The sequence below is a fragment of the Oryzias latipes genome, chromosome 10 (assembly GCF_002234675.1).
Source record: "Oryzias latipes chromosome 10, ASM223467v1".
Classification (NCBI taxonomy): domain Eukaryota; kingdom Metazoa; phylum Chordata; class Actinopteri; order Beloniformes; family Adrianichthyidae; genus Oryzias; species Oryzias latipes.
The window spans coordinates 12,368,093-12,386,285 of record NC_019868.2 but is presented as its reverse complement, the minus strand read 5'-3'; the positions used below and the strand labels follow the sequence as shown (position 1 = coordinate 12,386,285).

The 18,193-nt window shown below is 40.3% G+C and overlaps 2 protein-coding genes across 5 annotated transcripts; one reads left to right on the top strand and one right to left on the bottom strand.

Annotated features, from left to right (window-relative positions):
- Positions 1-1,378: 1,378 nt before the first annotated feature.
- ubxn1 (UBX domain protein 1) lies at positions 1,379-10,843 on the top strand. Of its 3 annotated transcripts, XM_011480030.3 has the most exons (11): positions 1,379-1,530; positions 2,234-2,304; positions 3,536-3,600; positions 3,698-3,751; positions 6,141-6,268; positions 6,808-6,895; positions 7,141-7,332; positions 7,666-7,717; positions 7,789-7,911; positions 10,057-10,240; positions 10,331-10,843. In XM_011480030.3, exons 3-11 carry the CDS (start codon positions 3,542-3,544, stop codon positions 10,369-10,371), a joined length of 921 nt encoding a protein of 306 aa, XP_011478332.1. In that variant the 5' UTR covers positions 1,379-1,530; positions 2,234-2,304; positions 3,536-3,541; the 3' UTR covers positions 10,372-10,843. The 3 variants fall into 3 exon arrangements, with proteins under 3 accessions (XP_011478332.1, XP_020562164.1, XP_004073211.1); XM_020706505.2 differs by lacking the exon at positions 2,234-2,304 and having other exon boundaries at positions 1,512-1,530; XM_004073163.4 differs by lacking the exons at positions 1,379-1,530; positions 2,234-2,304 and adding an exon at positions 2,903-3,074.
- Positions 10,844-11,257: 414 nt separating this feature from the next.
- On the bottom strand, positions 11,258-18,096 carry LOC101158365 (pre-mRNA-processing factor 39). 2 transcript variants are annotated; one of them, XM_011480032.3, is made up of 15 exons: positions 17,995-18,096; positions 15,879-16,114; positions 15,646-15,771; positions 15,430-15,548; positions 14,873-15,040; positions 14,555-14,735; positions 14,346-14,450; positions 13,769-13,886; positions 13,517-13,659; positions 13,293-13,419; positions 12,867-13,138; positions 12,532-12,707; positions 12,380-12,454; positions 11,694-11,865; positions 11,258-11,617 (listed from the first exon to the last, which is right to left on the bottom strand). In XM_011480032.3, exons 1-15 carry the CDS (start codon positions 18,041-18,043, stop codon positions 11,546-11,548), a joined length of 2,139 nt encoding a protein of 712 aa, XP_011478334.1. In that variant the 5' UTR covers positions 18,044-18,096; the 3' UTR covers positions 11,258-11,545. The 2 variants fall into 2 exon arrangements, with proteins under 2 accessions (XP_011478334.1, XP_011478333.1); XM_011480031.3 differs by having other exon boundaries at positions 17,992-18,058.
- Between the last annotated feature and the right edge of the window lie 97 nt (positions 18,097-18,193).

The window sequence follows — 18,193 nt, the reverse complement described above, 5'->3', positions numbered from 1 at the left end:
CATTTTTTTTTTTTTTTTTACAGGTGACATTCTAGAAATGAACGTGAAAGTGTCACAAAAGTTTCGCGCAATAGTGGTGCCACAGGTTTACAATAACATCATCATGAAAGGAGTCTGTGGCTGAACTTTGGACATCCTTGTATTAAATCCCAGGTACAGATCCACTCCAAAACAGTACATTACATTCAAATCACATTTGTTTTAGTTGTAAAAAGGAAGCGATACAAGAACACAACAACACACAGATGGTTGAGATTCACAAGTTGTGCTTTATTTTTTTACTAGCTCAGAATTTCTTAAAACAAGTGTTACTGAGCACATGCTGCAGAGTCTGCTGAAGAGAGGCGTCCCGCCACAAATAACAGCAGCTCCACTGGAAGCCTGAGTCTTTCCATATGGAGATGCTGTTACAGCTGGTGAGATGCACAGAAACAAAACAGCTGACAGGACCCAGCACAGTCATGAAAATTCAGTCTCAGGAAAGACACAGTCTTCTGCTGAATTCTATAGAGAAACAAAACACAGTAAGTTGTTTTTTTTTCCAACTCAAAGCAGCTGACAGTTCAGAATTATCTAAAATATTCTCCTTTTTCTTTATTTAAGGATTTTATATTTAATCCAATTTCTAGCACAAAAGTTTCTGTTTATCTAAGTGAACAAATGCTGCCATCTCTTGGAAAGAAGTTGCACGTTAATACTTTGTACATAAATCCTGGAATGACTGCAGCCACACCTGCAAAGGATAATAAAAAAGATTCTTTGCTGATGCATCCTTTGATCTTGGATTTTACTGCTTTTTAGATTGAATTTTAACTTACAACACTTATTAAAAAAATGAGGCCGACTGTTAAATAATTTACGCAAGAAGTGAGGAATGAATGGTATGATAGCAAATGGACTTGGATCTCAAACCCATTAAAAATAATCTGTTACATGCAGGCATTGATATGGGCAAAAGCTGTAACCATAAGAATTTATGGTTTCCTTGTAAAAAATTCATCACCTTAGTTTTCCACTTTGTTGAAGGTATTCTGGCAAGGTTTAACCTTTATCTGCAAGAAAAGAAGGTTGTAAAGCAATTTAGGGCGATGCAAAAAAAAGACCCTTAACCCTATTGTTTCTTTCTACTTTATTCATTCTGTCTCATTTTTTTTACTCCAGTGTGAAAGAATGTTAACATTTGTTCATAATCAGCAACATGGTTATTTTGCATTTCAAGAGACTACATCAATGGAAAGTTTGGACAATTTTGGGGTCCTTACAAAGAAATTGTTTCCAATGACTAATCAGAATCATCTACGTTCATTTATTTTACTAAAAATCCCACCTGCAGTAAAATTATCTGTTGCTTAGCAACACCCCTGTTGAAATGTGCAAAAATGTAAGTGTGTTGAAGTTTCAAGGTCAACCTTTTCTGAAACTTTTGCCTTAAATGAATACTGCAGCTCTAGAAAGGAACGGGATTGACTTACTGCTACTCAACAAACATGAATGAACTTCGACTGAAAAGTTGCTCAAGTTCCTGACAGGGTGAGTGCACTTTGTGATGCATTTAAACATTACAAAATACAGCATTTTAACCCCAAAAAAAGTGTAAAGTCCAGAAGTCTATAACATTACTGACAGATTAAGAAACATTTTTTTTGTCCGTTTAAAATCCATAAAAGAATACTCACCAAGAATGTTGATCATGTGAAAGCAAATGGACAGTCAGAGACGGATAAAACAGATAGAAAAGCCAGAAAAAGGAAAATTCATGGCCGGATGATAAATAGAAATCCACTAAAGGAAGATCTGCTGAAGTAAGAGGGATGAACGGCAAGAGACACTTGTGAGTGAATGTTAGTCTTGTGAATGAGAGCAGTATAAGACTGTGTGACGGGAGAGTAAAATTAATCATTACACTTACTGTAAATATGTAACAGGCCAACCCAGCCCGCACTAGGGATGTCAGCAAATTAAATTCAGTTTGAACTCCAACTATGGTAACTAGAAGACAGGATGAAATCCTTTAAGCTAACAATAATCAACATGTCCTCCAGTAGTCTTACTTGTCACACCCACAAAAACACAGAGTTGTCTTGATTCTGCTTAGGTAAATTGTTTTCTTGTTTGGTTACATTTATCACAGTTAAATTTAAACCAATTATTGGTCACCTAATTTCAAACAGCCGACTATTGACATTCCCATATCTATCCGCTATTTGAAAAAAGTGAAACTTTGTATTTGCAGCTGATTGGAAGCATTGACTGATGCTGACCTGAGACAATTATTGGTGTTAAGAAAACCTGGAATTTATCCCTGTGAGTATGCACTTTAAAAAGATTATATTTGAAGATTTTTTTTAGTAATTGTGCCCCTTTTTTTTACTGCTGCAGGCAGGGACTCAAATTCTAGTGTAATAAAGATAGCTTTGGCCTTGACTGTTTTATTTGCTTTATCTCAGTCTTTCAATCTAATCATCAAAACGGAAACAGAAAGCTTTTACTCACTGAAGAACCAAATTTGAATCAGAAGAAATGCATTTAAAAGTAGATCTTTTTGATCAAATGTATTTTAAAGATTATTTTCGTGTATTTTTTAAAAGATATGTATAACTCACATAAATTATCATGAATTAAGTTAACTTTAATTGATTGTGGAAGGAAATAAATTCTCCACTTGGGTGTTTTTACTTTCCATCTTTTTTTTATGAATATTCATGAAATGTGCATGGAGAAGGGCATATGTTGAACCTGTCGAATTCGTATGGTACATTTGAGGAAAAAGTCCTAAATTCATTGTTATCAAATTGTAACAAAAGTGTAGTGTGCTAGTTGTGGGATGTCACATTTGAGCACATGGAGCAACAATGTTAGTGTGTCAGATTTATTGATGAGTCTGATTAAGTCAATTGTCTTGTTGCAGTTGCAGTTTAACCTAGTGGTAGACAAGTATTTATTTCTGAGAAGGTTTGTTTTGTGTAAAATTATATTTTAAAAATTCAGTTTAAGTGTAATGGAAATGGAAACGCGGTGTTGTTCGGTCTGGCACATCTGGCTTTCCGTACTGATGAAGCGTTCTTAACTAATGTGTGAGTAGCTAACCAAAATTTGTATTCATTCAGATTGAATTGTGAATTATTTAATGTCCCAATTACTGTAACTCTCGTATTTACATTTGAGCGAAAACCTCAATTAAATATTATAAATTGGCGAAAAATTTATTATGTCTTCCAAATCGTTATTTTTGCGCAAATGTCTATGCTAGCTCCCGCAGGTCGAGCGTTTGCTATATGCTAGCTGTAGCTTTTTCAGCATATTTAAAGTTATTATAGTTAGTAACTGAAGAATAAATGTATCCACACTTGAATAAAATGCAGCATTTTTAAATCTTTCATTTTTAAAAAATGATTTTGTTTAAACAAAAATCAAGACAAAATAAATGGAGTCTACTTGCTTTGACTGGTAGCTATGTGGCTGAATTAGGAACGAGCCGGTTTGGTCGCTTTTAAACCAAATTCCAAAGTGAGAATGGATTGTTTCACTGTTTCAGGCCACGATGGCGGAGCTTACAACTCTCGATAGCCTGCTGGAGATGGGCTTTGACAGAAACAGGGCGTGAGTGACCCCCCCCCAACCTGAACCTTTGATTATTGATTATTTCATAAACGTTTTGGTGTTTTAATGTGTGTTTCTGTAATGACATTATTTCCAGAGAGAGAGCTGTGGCCAGCACGGGGAACCAGGGAATAGAGCAAGCCATGGACTGGTGAGTAGAACATACAGTGGGGCAAAAAAGTATTCAGTCAGCCACCAATTGTGCAAGTTCTCCCACTTAAAAAGATGAGAGAGGGCTGTAATTTTCATCATAGGTAGACCTCAACTATAAGAGACAACAGCAGACAAAAACAACCGTCTCTTAATCGATTAAGAGAAAGTCACGTTTTGTATACTTGGGTTTAAGGAATTTACAAATATAGAGAGCTTTTGAATACTTTTTTCCTTTTCTGGCCTTGTTATTTAAATATATATTTACAGTGTCTCTCTGTATACCACTTTGATTTTTTTCCTGTGCTTGGAGTTTTTTTTTTACAATCTGTGGGTTGAAGCAGCACATGTGTATTAACAAAACAATGAAAAACTGCCTTCTAAAATTCAATCAGTCCTCAGCGAGACATTATCTAGCCTTTTTTTGTTCGAAATTTAGCTTACCGCAAGTGCGAATTGACAACATCACACACGCCACACTGTGCTGAAGCTTAAGAAAGAAAACTAAGTAGTGTTTAGGTCTTGAGGTTAGCTGATTTTTCGTCATTTTTCCAGCTTTAATTGTATTACATTAAGCCAAATTTATAGCTGTGTTAAAGGCGACCTCACAGTGAGGATGGTTTAGGTAAATAGAGGTTGTTTTTGGTTACTACAAGATGACTTCAGTTCAAACCCATATCATCATCCTCCCACCACCATTTTTTTACCTAACTCGGCTCTATGCCAGTGCGAATGTGTCCTGTACTTTTGTACCTTGTTCTTATTTGTACAAATTTCCTGCTCTCCTGTTTGAGTCCATTCTCCTGAAGCCCAGAGAGCCCTCTTCAAAATTCTTTCTTCTCATGAAATGACCCAGTAGGAAGTCTCAAACAAAAGAGCTTTACGTTGTTGATGTTTGTCCTTACAGTTAAATTTGTGCTAATTAACAGAGTGGGCTAATGTATGAATTGAACTCCTTTTACGCCACACTCTGTTCAGTTAGGGTAATTTATTAAAGAATGTATTATCCGTAATGCTGTTATCCTCCATTATCAATATATCAGAATAGAAACAGTAAAACATGCTGGCTAATTGGATGAAATTAAACCCTAGAGATAACTTATACAGTGGAAGAAATAAGTATTTGATCCCTTTTTGAATTTGTAGGTTTGCCCACTTAGAAAGAAATTGTCTGTCTGTCATCCTAATGGCAGGTTTATGTGAACAGTGAGAGATAGAAAATCACACACACAAAAAAGAAATTGACTTTAAAGAATCTATGTAAATTTATTTGCATTTTATTGAGGAAAGTAAGTATTTGAACCCTTTTGCTGGAAAGGTTTTGTACTTTGTGGTAAAATCCTTATTAGCAGCACAGAGATCAGATGTTTTGTAGTTGATGATCAGGTTTCTGCACATATCAGGAGGAATTTTAGTCCACTCATCTTTGCAAATGACTTCTATTTTATTCAGATTTGGTGGCTGTTGCTTGGCAACTCTGAGCTTCAGCTCTCTCCATAGGTTTTTTATAGGACTGAGGTCTGGAGACTGGCTGGGCCACTTCATGACTTCTTCAGCCATTCCTTGGTTGTATGTTTTGGGTCATGATCCTGTTGGAAAACCCATCTATCACCCTTTTTTAAGCCCTCAATGCCTGAATTTATTTCCACGATTTTTTTCCCATGTAGATGCTGTATTAATGTAATTTTGTATCTGTAGTGGTTTGATGCTTGCATCAATAGGTGTTAATGAGTTAATGACCCACTCCAATGAATTTAAGCTTAAAACGACCTTTCTGAAGATTTCTTTATTCAAATTGTGGAGGATCAGGAGCGTTAAAAAAAAGCTCAGGTTTGTGACGCAGCGACTGACACGTCGCCCTGCCCTGCTCTGGTCTGCTTCTCCTCCTCACACCCTGGACCGCTCACGCTTATAGGTGTGCGAGAAACGCCTACAGGTGAATAGTTAAAATTACAGGTGACAGGTTAATTAAGTGAGTTTAACTGGTCTGTGTGAACCAGAACTCTGAATAGTTTCTAAATCATTTGAACAAAAAAAAAAGTGTTCCTATATGTGGAAAGATGGGGTTTATAGATCCTGATTATATAGAAATGTTTCTTTGCAAACATCAGCTTCTTTGTGTAGGTCTGAAGTTTGTTTCTGGTTGGAATCTTTTGACACTTCAAAACTTCAAAGAAGGTTCTTTTGCTTGGTGGAGAACACAGATTTTCAGTGAGTGTTTTGGCAAACCGTCACAAAAAATCCTTTGAGTCATTCTTTAACTCCACCATATTGTTTTGTTGCTGAGAAGAAGTCCAGACTGAATAAAGGTTTTTAGTAGGTTCTTAAAAAGATCTAACACACTAACATTTTTTTTACTGAGCTGTTTTTCCTGAAAATGCTTTGATCAGGTTAATGGCACACGAGAATGACCCAGACATCGATGAGCCCTACGTTCCTCCTGTGGGGAACGTCCTGGGAGAAGCTGCAGACACCCAGAGCGGCACGGAGCCGCCCACACGGGAAGACCCCGCTGAAGGTCAGGCTAAACGCTAAAGTCAGTTCTGTTGGTTGTCACAATATAATACTCTCTATTTGAAGGATTAGCTGGAAGATGTCAAATTATGAAGAACGTCTGTTGTAGACAAAAGAAAAACACGACATTTCTCCTGCAGTTAACATAGCGGATAAACTTTCAGCTAATTTCTGTAAAAAATCTTAGAAAAATTCAACCCTATCAGTCAAAATAGCATCTTTGAAGATGTGATGCATCACTGGAATAATCCTAAATCATTCCTCATAATATTTCAATTCATTTAAATAGCTTGTCTTCTTCTCCATCTGTCTCCTAAACAGAGATATCTTTGCACCTTTCTAATTTGATCACGTCAGAAATTACTTGTATATCAGTGTTCTGGGAATTGGATTTGTTATAAACATCTTAGAATGTCTTTGTAGCTTAAAAAAACAACACAAAACAACAAATAACAGCATTACTTTCAGACTTGCACAGTTTCTTTCACCTTAAATGACTTTATCCTTTTCTGAACCTTGGAAATGCTCGTCTTGTGTCTTCAGGAACAGCAGAAGGAGACGGCAGCTTTGTTGAAGATGAGGAAAATAAGCGGCCGATGTCAGAGGAGGAAAAGCAGGAACAAGTCAAAAGGTCTTTTTGTTTCCTTTGGGTTTAGTTGTGGTGGATTGTCGCACTGCATGTTGCTCAGGGTTGGGTTAAAAAATGGAAGAATTTAGCTTTTTCACTCAGAAAATCAATATGTTTAAAAAAAGTACTTCTTCTGAACAGTTTAAAAACTTATATATATAATTTTTTAATGGAAATAAAAAAACCACGATGTGGAAATACTGCTGTAGAAAAAGCGACGTTGAACGTTGGTATCGTCTTGCGCTCAGACTAGAGGAGCTGATGCGAGTGAAGCAGGCGGAGCGGCGAGAGCGGGAGCGCGCCGAGGAGGTGGAGCGCGAGAAGCAGAGGAGGAGACAAGGCCAGGAGCTGCAGCAAATCCGCCAAAAAATACAAGACGACGAGATGAAAAAACTGGCTGAGCAGCGCAGGAGAGAGAAGATGGAGGACAAAATGGCCAGGTAGTGTCTGTCTCCCATCTCTGAGCAGTCACATGGATATTAAGAATCTGATTGTTTTCATTAAAGCTGCAAGTAAAGAATCTCTTCCTGTTTGATGTGAATTAGAAAAAGTGAGGCGTTTTAATATCAATATCATGGTGAAGAATGTTTAGATCAAGACTGACACATTCAATAACTGAATTTCATCTCCATAATGCAACACTTGTCAAATGTTTCCTTTTGGGAAAACATTTTAATGACATTGTAACATTTTTAGATGCCCTTAAATGACATTTTTATAGAGGGCTCTAGATGTTGTTGACCCTAAACTATATTTATTTCCATTTCTGTCAGACAAAGAGTCAAAGACAAGATCGCGCGGGACAGAGAGGAGCGAGCTCAAAAGGTATTCCAGTCAGTTCACATGTTCTTAACATGTTACATCTGCAACTCTGAAGCCTTTTTTTCCTGCTGTAGTTTGGGGGCGGTGCTGCCTCGACCACATCCGCCTCGTCTCAACCTAACTTACCCAGTCCATCCTCCCCCACCAGTCAGGGCCCGCCACCCAGCAAAAAGGAGTATGATGAGTCCAGGATACAGGTGAAAGTCTGCACAGCACTCTTTCCTCATTTCTCGTGACACATTTATCTTTTTTTTTTCATTTCTCATCCTTTAATGTGTAGAGTAGTTTGACGTATTCGTTGTGGGGATCAGTGAAAGCTGACGGCTGTGGCAGCCCCTAACGTGATAACAGCAATGTGCGTGACCATGTTTGTACTGCAGCATTTCTCTGTATTCTCAGCATCTCTCAGCAAAAAGTAGGACTCTTGAAGTTGAATTTTCTGAAGTATACTTGAGTATAAGTATAGCAAGTATACTGTAGACCTAGGGCACCGGAGGGAAAGATGGTGGCACGTGAGGGTGTCGCCTGTTTATGTTTTTAGGATCTGAGAAAAATAAATTGGGGTTTTCGTGACAATCTCCTCTCACAATGGGCTTCTTTTGAAACTCCATTTGGTCATGTTTTTGGCATCGCAGCAGCTGATATTCATGAAATTATATTTCCAGATTCTGATTTTTTGTACCAAGGCTTGTCGGTTTGGTCTGGGGGTTTTGCCGCAGTTCTCCCCCCTGCTGGGGCTGCTGGGGTCTAACATTGTGGCTGATCTGATCCTGGTAGAAGAGATTACCCGTATATTGTTTCTTCTCAGCAGAGCCAAGCTACTCATCTCTTTTATAATCATAGTCATTTATTCCTTCCTGTATGCATTGTGTGTGGGGTCAAGGGGTGGATTTTGTCTTGAAAAGTGACTGTTCACACGTAATCTCCTAAATATGTGTGGCCATCACAAGTACCGGTATTTAGAAACCAGCACATGGTTGGAGTGCAGCTGTCTGCAGCTTGATAAAATAAATAAAATAGCTTGGGTTGGTTTTAGTGTTTGTTTTTAATTGTAAAACGCTTTGAGCTGCACACGTGAAGCTTTTTAAAAATAAAGCTTGATTGATTGATGAGTTCCAAATAAAAACCAAGCAAGGTCAAATTAAACCCAGACTTTCTTTCTGCTCTGCCAAACGTTAATATAAAATGTGAGTTTGAAAATACTCACAACCGATCACCACTCCATTTACTGCGGTGACAACAATGAATAGACGCTGTCCAATCAGCCAAGTAAAAACATTTAATTTTACGTGCAATAAAAGCACCGTGACAGAATGACATGAAGTTATTCAGGCCCTGTCTCATAATGTGAAAAACGATGAATAAGTCTCAAGCATACGCTTTTTTTGGGGTCATGTTTGTGTGGGTGTCAGAAATATTTGTGGTATTTTGTTCTGACGTATCCAATCCTATTGCTGTAGGGATGACTTACCACAAATGCAGTACTTTTGGTTTCAACTTTGACCTACTTTCCTTGTGCAATATTATGAAAACCCTTTTTTTGAATTAATGCCAAAATAAAGCTGTTGGTGAATTCAAAAACATTTCAGATATATTGGAAATGTATTTGAGTCCATGTATGTGTAGTGTAGGAAGTATACAAACTAAATACTGTATTTTCTGCACTATAAGCCGTTCCAGAGTCCAAATCACAGTAGCCACACAAAAAAACATCATAAAGGAGAAAAAATACATTAGAGGCGCTTTTTATTTTTTCTTGATACAAATAAGAAAAATACAAAGTTCGAGTTGAGAAGCGCTTCTTCTTCTGTCAGTAGCAAATACTGATACACTAACACACACAAACACACACACACAGACAGAGAGACATGTAGTGGTTGTTGGTGGGAAAATAAACATATGAGCCCATTTTTTTTTTCTTTCAAATCATAAATAAGTTGCAGCTGAGTGAAGCTGGCTCCCCGTCCAAACTATACAAAAAACACGACTCCATACTCAGAACAGTTTGGTGGTCCTTCTTCAGACTAATTGAAACAATTTCAGTTTATAATATTTTGATTGAATAAAAAGTAAAATACAAGTGTACTGCCTCACTTTTCGTATAGATCAAGTTTACTTGCAGTACATTTAACTGACTACTTTTTGCTAAGCGTATGCTTCTGCATTGATTTTCAGTTGACCATCTTAGTTTCTGTATTATTTTCTATTTGTCAGAAAATCTGCATTTGTAGGTTCTTAGATCCAGATGTTAAGGCTTTTGAACTCAGGTGCTGAGTTTGGTCATTCTTCCAAAGACTTGTATTTCCATCTTTGCTCCAAACTCCCCTTTGACCCCCCCACAGGTCCGCCTCCTGGATGGCTCCACCATCACGGCAGCCTTCAAGGCCCAGGAGCCTCTGGCTGCGGTGCGGGTCTACATACAGATGAACAGTAACACCCCAGAAGGTCAGGATTTCACGCTGCTGTCGCCCTACCCTCGCCACATTTACACTGAACAGGACATGGAGAAGCCCCTCAAAGAGCTGGGTGAGCTTGGGAGGAGCACTTTAAAGCAAAAGGACCCCTTATGGGGCAGCTTTCCAATCGGAATCCAATTGTCTTCTTCTGTCCTTTCAGGTTTGGTGCCTTCAGCTGTGCTGGTTGTCTCCAAGAAATGAGTCCAGGAGGATCTGCCGTGTGGCCTACCTCACCACCTGCATCAACACCATAAACACCTAAACCGGGAGGATCCAGAACACAACCGCCACCTTTGGGTGTCACTCAGTAAGCCAGCTGTTTGACCTGCAGAAGTCTAGAGACTCTGAAATGTAGAGATAATTATGTTGGTCAGTGCTTACAGTGAGTTGGACCTTCAACTTTTACCAACTGAAGAAAGCAAACAGCTGGCTTCTGACTGAAACCTCTTCCAGGATCACTTTCAGAAAAGTCTTTCATTTTTAACCGGATCCTTATGCGCCTCTGACTGACAGGACCTTAGAGATAATCCCATTCTTCCTGATTTTGTAAGATTCTACTTTTTTTTTTTTATCATTCAGATGTATCAACAGTTCTGTCTGCATTGTCACCAAAAATCACAGACAATAAAACTGACTTGGAGAACAGAAAGATCCAAGTTTCTGAAATATGGAATTTAAGACAATGATTTCATTTACAATTTGATTAAAAATCAGTTAATTTCTCAAATTTCTATTTCAAAACTTATTTTGTTTGGCTTTGAAAATCAGTTTTCACATAACTAGTGATGGAATTTTTTTTTATATATATATACATTTCTTAAAAAAACGAGGACTTCCTTAATTAAGTTGAGCAGAAAAGCTGTTTTTTTTTTGCCTGAAAAAAATCCCAGAAAGTATTTTCAAGTCAAATTAATTTATACTTTAAATGAAACTTACTTTGTTTTTTAAATAAAGATTGATTTAAATTAGTTTACTACTAAACCCAGTTCTACTTCTGTAGAAAATGAACTCAGCAACCTTATATTGAAAATATTTGAACTTAAAAGCCACAACACCTTTTCTCCATAGATGGAAGCATGAGCAAACATAAAACGTGACACTAAAAACATTTTATATACATTAAAACAGGCAACAAACGGACAGTGGAATGGTAGAAAACATCAACGTTCCTCCTGCAAAGAATAAGCAGAGGAGTTTCCAAAACATAGAAAAATAATTCCAGATAAAACGCACGCCTGACTTTCCTCCTCCTTCCATCCGCCTGTCAGAAAGAGCATCTTCTTCCTGAATCCTGGGGTGTGATGGGGCAGCAGATGAGGAAGACGAGGCTGCTGCTGCTGTGTTTAATGTGAGTCCAGCAGGCTCAGTCTGTTCTTCAGCTGGGCGGATAGTAGCCCTGGTTGTAGTTCCAACTGTTCTGGTAGCCGTAGCCGCCGTACTGCGGTTGCTTTAGATCAGAACAGATTCTTTTCAGTTTCTTTTGTCACAATGACGTACCGGAAGAGCAACATTCTCCGCCCTACCTGGTACCAGCTGCTGTACGCTCCGTACCCCGTTTGAGCGCTCACGTCGGCACTCACAGGGGGAGGCGGGGTGGTGATGGGGACATGCGTCGTGGTGGGGGCAGCCTGGGTGGCGGCGGCAGCGACGGTGGAGTCCTCTTCGGTTTTGCTCTGCTTCTCTGGATCCTCGTCTCTGAAGAGTCACAGATGAATACAAAGAAATCTTCATCAAATTAACTTTTATTTGGCAGTTCGGTAAAAAAAATTTAAAAAAAAAGTGCCAAGCAAACGTAATGGTACAGCTTTCCCTCGTTTATCGTGGAAGTTACGTTCCATAGAAATAAAACCCCACAAATATCCCCAGAAAGGTCAAATCTGTGAAGTTGGATTAGAGATGTTTTAACCCCTTACTACACACTTTATACACTTTTCTCTCTTGTTTGTAAAGTCAAAGTTCAAATGTTCGTAGGAAAAGTCCAGTTTTATAGAATTAAAACAAAAATCTGCTCGCAATTGAGGATTTGTGTAAATCTGGCAACCTACACACATTCTGCACAGGAAACACAGCAAGGAGGAGATTGATTGACAAGATCAACGGCCAATCAGGGCGCTGTGTTGCACCTTAAAAATATCTGTGAGGCCACTTAAGGTGAACTGAGATATAGCAAGGGAACACCGTAAGTAAATGGTTCTGCTGGTGGACGTACCCGTTGTCAGCTGGCCTCTTTGTTCCGCCCAGCTCGCTCAGCAGCTTCTGGTGCGCCTCGTATACAGAAATCACGCTGCAGAGGAGCACAGATCTTAGCAGCCTTTTCTTCCAACCCTTATCCTGATTTAAAACTCATCTGTGAGGCCCGACCTCTTGATGGAACTGCTAAAATCCTCAGAGAACTGAAGGCCTCTTTGTGAGAGGAGGATCTTGGTGTCTGGAGTGAGAGGAGCCTCCAGCGCTCGCCTTACACACTCCTGCACGGCCTCGGCTGAGGCGTCCGACACCTCCAGCTCCAACAGGTTCAGGTGGAGCTTTTCGTTTTCCTGATGGAGTTAATGGAACAGAAAGAGGGTGAATGAAGACTCGTTCTGAGCATTTCAGCAGAATCAGCCTGCACCAGAGAGGGAATGGAACGTTCTGCAAGTCAAAGCGTCGCAATATTATAAACGGCTGTGAAAAAAACTCAGTTTTCAGGCTCTTACTGGACTCATTTCCAGGGCTTCCTGTAAAACTCTGCGCGCCTCGCTGGAGTTCCTGCCCACTTTCAGCAGCAGACGGGCCAGCTTGATGGAGTAGAAGGCATGTAATGGGGGTTTCTCTGTGGACTGAGCCACAGCCTCACGCAGAAGGGACTCTGCTTGCTCCAGCTGACCCGCCCGCCTCTCCAAAGCAGCCCTGCGGAGGCGGACCACCACCAGACCAGGCAGTTTTTTCTCCAACTCCTCCAACACTCTCCGAGCCTCAGCGATGTCACCTGGAGAACAACATTAGAAAACCCCTATAAGGGGAACATCCCACCGGATCGGGAAGGGTCGATTCTTGGTGGTTCTGAATATTCCCAGCAGCACGTCTGCTTGTACATTGTTAGAAATGTTTTCATGAGCCTCGATTGGTGTGATGCCTCATACCGTGCCGCTCCTCAAACGTGGCCCACTGCATGTGAATATTGGGCCTCTGTGGCAGGTGGATCTGGCAGGCTCGCCGGTAAACGGCACGCGCCTCCTCAGCGCTCTGTAGCTCCAGGTATCTGATGTACTAACACACAAAAGTACCACGACACACTGATCCATCCTCATCGAGTTTGCAGACAGCGTTATGGGATCACCGGGCACATCTGGGAACCACTTCCTACCCTGGTCCACAGCTCCTCGTACAGCGCACAGGCGATGAGGCAGCGCTCAAACAAAACACGGACTCTGTGGTCACTGCGGGCAATCCCAGCATCCTTTGGTGCATCGTGAGGTTCGGATCCCTCTACAGCTGCTTGGCTTGGATCTAGGAGGATGTTGCAATGGAGGTTGTGTTCAAATGTAGCTACAGTGGTCCCTCACTCCATCCGATTTTCCTTGGAGTGGGTCTGCATCTGAGTCATTTGTGTACTTGCCTTGTGTGGTGTCTCTGCTGTCCCTGTGCAGCTCGGCCATCTCCCAGTCCAGGTAGGCGTGCCAAGCTTGAAGCTGCGCACGATCGAGCGGCTTTACGTGGAAATACGGCCGTTTGATCTGCAGTAAGAAAGGAAAAGAGTCGGGTGGGTTTGAACATTTTTTGTAAAACTCGTTGATAAATACAGACGTCCATCGCGGGATGTAACGTACTAAAAGTAGCTGGTTGTCAACCTTTTTTTTTTTTTTTTTTTCCAATTCTTACAGATGTTTTAAAAAAAAGCCCTCACTACACATTTAAACTCTTAAATGTCAAACCATAGAAAAATAAGTCCAGTTTTATAGAATTAAAAAAACAAAGATCTGATTGAAGATTCATGTAGATTTGGCAAACTAAACAGATTCTGCTTCCTGATCGACAACGATTACAGCCAATCAGGATGCCGAACACAATGCACTGTAAAAAATAAAACAAACACCAAAGTTGTGCAACAAAATTTCATTTCAAAGGAAGCTATGATGAATCAGTTTTAAGTGGACAATCTGATCTCAGTTTGAAGTTAACCACCAGATGCTCACAGCTTCTTCAAAGTGCCACCTCTTGCGGACTTCTTCCTCGTTTTCCTGATACACCTTGTCTCTGACGGCCAGCACTCGTTCCCTTATCTTCTGCATGAGTTCCTCCTGAAAAACAGAATTATCTTAAAATAAAATGTCTTAAATGCATTCACCTTACCACATTAATCTATTGGAGCACAACAGATCCGGTCCAGGTGGATGTGACTCACAGAGTCCACCCCTTCAGGTGTGGCGGGCCCCTCCTCCCCCGGTGGTCTCTCCTCGTCCTCCTGCTGGGCCTGTTGGGCGCGCTCCGCCTTCTGGCTTTGACGGCACAGCGCCCTCAGCTCCTCGTACTCCTCTGGAGAGAGAACGTCCTTAGGTGGATGACTGTTGATGTGCTCTTTCAACCTGAGAGTGGACAGGAGGAGGCCACAAAACAAGCATGACGTTGGTCTGGAGGAAGCCTTTGCTCTTCTGAATGTGGAGTTCAGCAGGAATTTTGGCGACATTTTCTTTGGTACATTACAACAAAGTGGTCCCTTTACTTGTCATAATGGGTGTTGTAGAGCTGGGTGGGGACTTTGAGCACTCTGTCCAGGATGGCTGTTGCCTTTCTCAAGTTCCCCTGCTCCTTCTCCCACTCCACATACAGATCCCAAAGCCGGTCGGAGTGGAAATCCATCCCTGCTGCTGTGAGGCAGTCTTCAAAAACTCTTTCAATGTTTGGAAAAAAACACGACAGGAATCATGACTGAGTGCACTATGTAGTTCTGTCCAACTCAACAATTCTAATGTCCAGGGCCCTGGACATTTCCCAGAAGTCTCCCAGTGTGCATCGATGCTCACTAGGTTGCCGAATATAGACCACAATGCATTGTGTTTTAACCAATTTTCATGTGGGAAAAAAAATATTTTTATAAACATCCAAGTTCCCATTATCATTTAAAAATAGTCCTTGTCAAATGTTCATACTTATGTAGTTTTTACTTTTTTAGTAGTTCAAGTGATTTCTTCTTTTTTACTTTGGATTTGCATAAAGGAACTATAGTTATTTAGTTAGAAGCAGTGAGCTTGTTTTGTGTGTGTGTGACTGTATTCTCACCTGCGGATCCGTGTGGGAGAATCTGACAGGTTCATGTCCAGAGTTCCCAGCAACAGGTTTACATAGTGGATCCACAGATCTACACTCAAAGGGATGGCTCGGAGGCCCCGAATACACACCTAGAACAAAGCATGCAGAAATACATCAACATAAAAGTGAACTTTTTGAGCCAACTTTTACAAGCACTGGAGCAGAAACGTCGGTAAAAGTGTAAACCTCTTCTGCTTTGTCGTTGGATCCGGTGCGACGCTCCAGATCTACAAATTTCTTCCAGTAGCCATAGCAGAGCGGGTAATGAGTGAGGAAGGCCTGTAGTGCTCTGTGTGATGCAACAACGTGACCCTGAAGTCAGATGATATGTCCAAATGTATCAGTTGGCGCTAAAAACGAGTAGCAGACTCAAATATCACTTTGAGTTCCTTTGACTTTCTCGTGCTGAAAGCACACACCTCTTGCTCGCAGTACTGCAGCAGGTCGGTCCAGCTGGTGAAGTCTTGAGGTCTGTCGTGTGCCGCCTTCCACAGGTGCTCAAAGTCGGCAGGCAAGTCCCCTTCCTGGGCCTCGGGGGGCGCAGAGAAAGATGCAGGGTCGGGGTCCGCGGGGGCTTCGGGTCCTGTGGCCGCACTGCCGTTGTCCTCCGATGCCTCGGCCGGAGGTGGCGGGGAAAGGTCAGAGGTATCCATGGCTTTAGAGGACAAGACTTAGTTTAAAACTCCTTTTGTGACAGCGGAGATGACTATTAAAAGTACCATGAAGTTAGATCGCGGCCCAAAGACATGACGTAAAAACAAATCCAGAGGTTTCTTTTCACTAAATAAAAGAAAGAAAACTAATTTGCTTTCCAACGGGAACCAGTATCAGTTATTTGCAGATGTACAAACCAGTAACATCTGGACCTAATCAGCAGAAACACGTGCAAATACATTTAGACTAAAATGGCTAAAAGGCGAAAAGTAAGACCGCCAAATTCCTGAAAAAAAGTCTATCTTTATAGCAGTTCTGGACTGCAAGGACCAGATTGTTTTGGTGATTGTTCTTTCTTATTTGACCCCCGCCACATACTCAAAAACCCACTATAATTTGCACACTCCTACTACCCAGCAGAAATGAATTGTAAGCAGTGTGAGCAACCCCCCTCCAAAAAAATGATGACATCACAACAGGCAAAACCGGGGGGAAAAATAAATAAAATGGGGCCAAAATCGCTCATGGCTTCAAAAAATTCTCTCAAAATCCTCAAAGTGAAACTTTTTGGTTGTACAATATGGGAAAAGAAAACTTGTTTGAATGATCTTCGCAAAATTTTACACACATGCCACCAGCTTAAGTCTGCAACCAGCACCATAGTTTTGTTGACCTTTGACCTTGGGAAGAGGACGCCATCTTGTATATAAAAAACAAGACAAAAATTCGCCTTTAGTGCTGTCTACAAATTTAAACTCCTCTTAGGAATTTCAGTCTATCGCTTCCTAACTCCTCGAGCATCATTGGGAAGGAAGCCTTTTAGGAAAAAAGGTTGGAGATTTTTTAACTGCGTTAGCCTGACTATACTAAGAATGTGGCCGTGGTTAACAAATAACCTCCATCACCAAAAAAAATCCAAAAGTTTACTTCTGCTGATTCTTCTAAAAATTGCAGACTTCTTCGTCAACGTTAGATGACCCAAACAAACTGGTTGCTATGGCGATAACACCAGCAGAAAAAACGCTTTTTTTTTATGAATTTGTCACTTGAAAGAGGCGGAAATGGGGTGTCAGTGAAATTTCTGTGGATTTTTTTTATTTTTGATTACAGAGTTTTCACATAAGAGAATTAAACTGAACAGAGACGGAGCTTTTATTATTAAAATACTGAATGCTTTCAATACAAACAAACCGAGATGAGATCTTATTGGATAAATGATGAGAAAACTTTTCCAAGGATTTTATCAGAACCTTGTATATGAAGATCCATTTGGATTGATATAACAGTTGAAAAACGTTTTAACAAGTGGGAAAAACTTATTTTTACAAAGAAGGGTGAATTTCTTTTATGTTTACTGCCATGGCAGCTGTTCTCTGTTGTAAACCTTCTGTTTTGTCATCAATTCTTTCACTTGAGAGTTTGTTTTAGAGCTCCTTCATTCTAAACACTAATAAAAAACACAAGTCCTCCACAAACTGTTGAACAGCCTGAAGTACAGAATCGTTTCCATATTCACTTAAAGTACCTTATCAACTGTCTTGTAAAAAAGATTCACGATATGATTTATTTATTTATTACTACTCTATTCAGTACAGGATGTTTCATGCAAAAGAAAATTCACAAAATACTCTACGATCTCAATCTAATCAAAATATGAATTTATTAGAGAAAGAAAGCCTCTAGCTAAACTGTGAAGACATCTGTGTTGACCGGTGTAGTTAACCAGGTTAGCATAGCCAGCTAATTATCGTGCAGCTTTGTCTTGTCATTGTGTGTCGCGACATTTGGCTTGATAGATTTTTCTTTTGTTTTGCAACTGTAGCTTCAAATTTGTATCTTTAAAAGTCTAACCACGAAGCGTATTTGTTTTAAACTAACCACCTGACGATTCTCCGTTGCTGCTCATCTCCTCACGGCCCTCCTCCGCCATGATTAAAATGCCAACGTGACGTCATTAAGACGCGACAGGGGGGGGCAACCATTTTCTTCTTTTACATTTTTTGGCACAAAGCGTTTAGGTGCATTACCGCCACCTATTGGTAATGAAATGTGGGTTAAAATGGATTGATGGCTCAGCCTA

Bases quoted from the DNA above. Each gene is read 5' to 3' on its own strand.
- ubxn1 (XM_011480030.3), top strand. From the start codon at position 3,542: ATGGCGGAGCTTACAACTCTCGATAGCCTGCTGGAGATGGGCTTTGAC. The intron at 3,752-6,140 runs GTGAGTAGAACA...TGCTTTGATCAG, and splicing joins ATAGAGCAAGCCATGGACTG to GTTAATGGCACACGAGAATG. The intron at 6,269-6,807 runs GTCAGGCTAAAC...TTGTGTCTTCAG, and splicing joins ACGGGAAGACCCCGCTGAAG to GAACAGCAGAAGGAGACGGC.
- LOC101158365 (XM_011480031.3), bottom strand. From the start codon at position 18,043: ATGGCGGAGGAGGGCCGTGAGGAGATGAGCAGCAACGGAGAATCGTCA. The intron at 14,736-14,872 runs GTAAAGGGACCA...GTCCACTCTCAG, and splicing joins TACAACACCCATTATGACAA to GTTGAAAGAGCACATCAACA. The intron at 12,708-12,866 runs GTAAGAGCCTGA...TAACTCCATCAG, and splicing joins AAGCCCTGGAAATGAGTCCA to GAAAACGAAAAGCTCCACCT.